The sequence below is a fragment of the Priapulus caudatus genome, unplaced genomic scaffold (genome assembly GCF_000485595.1).
Source record: "Priapulus caudatus unplaced genomic scaffold, Priapulus_caudatus-5.0.1 Scaffold897, whole genome shotgun sequence".
Classification (NCBI taxonomy): Eukaryota; Metazoa; Priapulida; class Priapulimorpha; order Priapulimorphida; family Priapulidae; genus Priapulus; species Priapulus caudatus.
Window position 1 is genome coordinate 112794 of NW_014577958.1, and position 4637 is coordinate 117430.

At 48.3% G+C, this 4637-nt stretch overlaps 1 protein-coding gene across 1 annotated transcript in view; it reads right to left on the bottom strand.

Moving 5' to 3' along the window:
* Positions 1 to 4637, bottom strand: part of LOC106814282 (ankyrin repeat and SOCS box protein 10-like) — a gene marked incomplete in the record, with an annotated part of 36511 nt that overhangs the window by 10050 nt on the left and 21824 nt on the right. The window contains 2 exon segments of the mRNA XM_014818577.1: positions 1308 to 1426; positions 2305 to 2400. Of these exon segments, the coding sequence (XP_014674063.1) occupies positions 1308 to 1426; positions 2305 to 2355 (170 nt within the window).

Below are 4637 nucleotides of genomic sequence, written 5' to 3' on the forward strand. Positions count from 1 at the left end.
TCTCTCTCTCTCTCTCTCTCTCTCTCTCTCTCTCTCTCTCTCTCTTTCTCCCCCTCTCTATCGCGCGTGCATGATTTCTCTATCTCGTGCTCTTGTGCTCGCTACATTGTTTAGCACGTCTATAAGCCACTGCTCGCTTCCTAACTAGCCTTTTACCTTAACTTACCCTCTTACCTGATCTGCCAGACCTGACAGCGTCATCCCACCAGCCCCTGCGGCCACATTGCTACCAACCCCGGCTTGTCGTTCACTAACCCCACCTGTCCTCACGACATGACTGATGTGTGTGTGTGTGTGTGTGTGTTGTGTGTGTGTGTGTGTGTGTGTGTGTGTGTGCGTGCGTGTGTGTGTGTGTGTGTGTGTGTGTGTGTGTGTACGCGCGTGTGCATGCGTGTGTGCGTGCGTGTGTGTGTGTGTGTGTGGGTGGGGGGTCGCAGGGTGAGAACCGCATGAACGACATCGCGCGGAAATAGCGAGGACCAATTTATCGTCGCGTGAACTATGAACGCCTTTGTGTCGTACACCGGAGAGCACCGAGCGTATGAAGAGAAATCTGATAAGAAGCTAAGCTCGCGGATCAATGCTTGCGCTGTCTCTCTCGTCGCGCTGAATAGAGCAGCCGTAAGTGAGCGCGTATTACAATTTACATATAGCCCGTGTTAATTTCTGGTGCCGAATGACACTTTATGAAAAGGGATTAACGCGCTCTTGCATGCGGGGACGGATCAAATCCGCACGAGAACTAATAACGATGACCTTCCTTCGTGATTTTTTCCCCTGCGAGAATCTATTTCGATCGTATTAACTTACGCTGGTGAATACGGCGCAGCGCGGAGAACAAAAAAATGTATGCAACGTGCAGTACGATCCGTACGTGAGGCGCAAATACAATGAGATGCTAGGATAAACAGGGCAATGTATATGCGATATATAGTGCAGTTGCCCTGGCAGTACACTATAGTATTCTAGGGCTAGCTATAGTAGTGACCGAGACTTTACCACGGCTAGTTAGATGGCGGATTATGACGGAAAGTGCTGGCAAAAGCATGTTGATGCAAATGACATTTCGTGTTTATGTGTGCGTGTGTGCGCGCGCGTGTGTGTGTTTGTGCGTGCGTGCGTGCGTGCGTGTGTGTGTGCGTGCGTGTGTACGCGCGCGTGTGCGTGTGTGTGTACGTGTGCGCGTGCGTGCGTGTGCGTGCGCGCGCGTGCGTGTGTGTGTGTGTGCGTGCGTGCGTGCGTGTGTGAGCGCGCGTGCGCGTACGTGTCTGTGCCTGCGTGCGTGCGTGCGTGCGTGTGTCACTCACTGGTTGACGAGTCTCAGTAGGGCGTCATCGAGAACGTCACTAGAAGAGCTGCACTCGTCCATCCAGTCTGTCGCCGACTCCGGTGATATCGGTGCTCGCACTCCATCTACTCCCAGCAGCTGAAAACCACGCAGCACGAATCTCCGTAAAACTCACACGCAGCAGAACACTGACAGCCACCGAGTAGCTCAGGTACACCAAACACTAGGGTACGCCCATCGAGCGAGACCATCCGGGTATATACACCGAGCCGAGATGGGCACGTTATCAGCACTATGGCCCCTGCACCACCACGCGTAAGAATCTGGAGCACGTATTAAAGTTGGGGCGATAAATAACGGGTATCTTGTAACAAGGTACAGGTACTGAGGTAGCGCTGTGAGTGTGATCGGGAGCGAAACTGTAAAACAGGCGCTATAGGCACAACGTTGCGCATCGCAGTATGAACACACTATCGTCAAGGTCGCGCGTATTTGCACCTGTCATAGAGTAGGAGCCATATTTCCTACACAGAACGGAGACAACATCGATTCGAATTTCTGAATCGTAGGTATATGCTTCACGAAACTATAAGCTGAGGCTGAACACTAGCCTTCAGCTCGAGCGCGAGTCTCGCTGCGGCAGCGCTGATAATCACGTGACATGGGTCGTACCAAAAAGTTCAACGGGAGGTGCAGAGCAGGAATATTTTTCACAAATACAGTAACATCCAAGTCTACGGTTAGCGAGAAGTTGCGTGATTTTTTTCACTGAGTAATAATTAATATATGCATTAATAAAGTAATATTTACCTACTGTGTGCAAGATAAAAAGCAAATATTATGTTATTACTAAGCCCACCACATCACTCATTATGTAACAATTCGCAACGGAAGATGGCGCCACGATGCGAAGATATTTTCTCGTGGCAGCTGATAAACAGCAAGAGAAATATCTACTGTCGACGCCACCTTCTGTGTTTACTTCAAAAAGGTACATATTTATTAACTTTTCTTACCTTATCAAGCGTTAGGGACATAATAAGAAAGGTCTTCTCCGTCTCAGGCATCCCAACGATCTGTCCTCAATTCGTATCATAACTCAGAACAGATACCTAGAACGAAGCGAGAACTTGGTCAGCCTAAGTTGTACAGCCTAAGTTAACAATAACAACTCTCACTACATTCTTCAGTCATCATTAATGACACAAGAATCTCTCAGTTGGATAATGGCAAACTCTATCTCATTATATCCGAAGCATGGACGTTATAGTGCAAGTGCTAGGTAGTACTAGTAATTAGTGCAGGAATTTTTTTAATTGGCACTAAAATGGAGGTACTCTACGCATGTGAAATGAAGTTCTGTGTTCACCCAGCATCGTAGCAGGACCTCCGGGCCTACAGTCTCGTTAACCACTGCTTTATCTATTAATTATGTGATGTGTACACTTCACTAGTCTTCTATATGTCATGTTATGTAACATATCATCACCAACGCTCTTCCTTACTGGCTCTAATCAATGTAGCCTTCACAGCTCAATGATAGAGAGCATGTCCAGTAACAAACATCATCCTATCCAATCACCGTCCTGGACATCATCTCTATCCTTGAACTGCCTTCACTGCATGGTAATATAATCAAGGTTATAGATACTGGAGCCTCGGTCACTTGCTGCACATGCACACTTTTCAGTTGTATTTTCTAGTTACTAGATCTGTTGTAAAGAGGCCACGATAATACCGTATCGACCATACCGCGTGAAAACGAACAATCAACCTCGGTCTTGTCAAACTATATGTCAGGTGAAATGCAGCTGATTGAAAAGGTCTTGGCTTTTGCCCGAGGTAATGAATTGTCATCAATATTCGTCGTCTGAGTGACACGGCCTCTAATCTACTGGTCCGACGCGGTGACAAGCACGGGATTTCGCAGATGTGAGAGCAAACAATGTTTATCCGGCGGGCGATCCATGAAGTATTTATATATGCATCTGCTACATGTATGCGTGTTTCCTTCAATTAGGGCTGCCGGCATTGTAAATTCATCGCTGACTTGTAATTGATCGAGACGCGGAGCGAGCGAGCGAACGGCGATCGTACGCTCGAGGTGAAGCCATACTCTGCTGCGAATGAGCTTGCAGGATGCGGATTCGAATCAAGGGTGACGAGAATAAAAATGCATTAAAAATTGATAGCTATCGATCAGTGTCGGGCGGAGACTGGTGCCACCACTCCTCGAGTCGCAGCTAGGAGCCTAGGGTAAATGATTATTGTAGCGCGCACGGGTGTTGTTTGTGTGTGTGCGTGTGCATGCGCGTGCGCGTGCGCGTGCGTGCGTGCGTGTGTGTGTGTGTAGATATGTATCCGTTTCTTATGTACATGTACCAAGGTGTACTGTCACTCCAATGTCACTGTAAGAACAGACCTTCCTAACCAGCTATAGCAAACACTTGGACATGGTAACTGGTGAAGTTTATCACTCCATTAAGAATTTCCTGACTAGGATAGTGGTCCATTAGTACGTGTCAACTTACACCTTGCCACATATTAGAAATTAGTTAGATAACAAACAGCACATTGGCAGAGTTACTTGGACATGGGAGTACCAGTGTAGGTTATAAATCTGCGCAGATTTAAATGATACCATCATAATTTGGATACCCATCATAATTTTAAATTTAATTGACTGTACATGTCAAGGTAGAATGCTGTTTTTTTTAAATAGTGAAATGTACACATACTTTCCCATTTCACTGCACTTCACGTTTTAATCAAAATTTCCCCAAAGTGTCGTGCAGGTATGCTAAGCGTCATTAGCGCAGGTATGTTTTACTGATGATGTTACACCTCGTGGGGGTTTCGCCTGCATGCAGCACGAATGCGTGCAGCTGATTATCCATGCACACACCCTAACGAATCCCCGAGCGTTTGACCGAAGCTGTTCCGATTAGGAAGGCTGTAATACTGCCCGCGGTCAGCCAGCCAGCCAGCGAGCCAGCCAGCCAGCCAGCCAGCCAGCCAGCCAGCGAGCCAGCCAGCCAGCCAGCCAGCCAGCCAGCCAGCCGCCCACTCGCGCCCGAACGTTGACCGGGGACATTAACTTCTGGCGGGGTATCGATGGCAATTTGCATGAGGAATGCCCGGCCGCGGCAAATGCAATTATCCGTGAGGCGACATTCATGCAGTCATTGATGTCATTGATAGCGGAACGACCCTGGTGGTGTCGGCGCTGCTAAGTGCATGTACACGCTGCTGCTGTCCCCGTAAGCTCGCGGGAGAGCAAGAGAGAGAGGGGGAGAGAGAGGGGGAGATGGGGGGCGACATAGCGAGAGATGGAGATAAATAGAAAGAG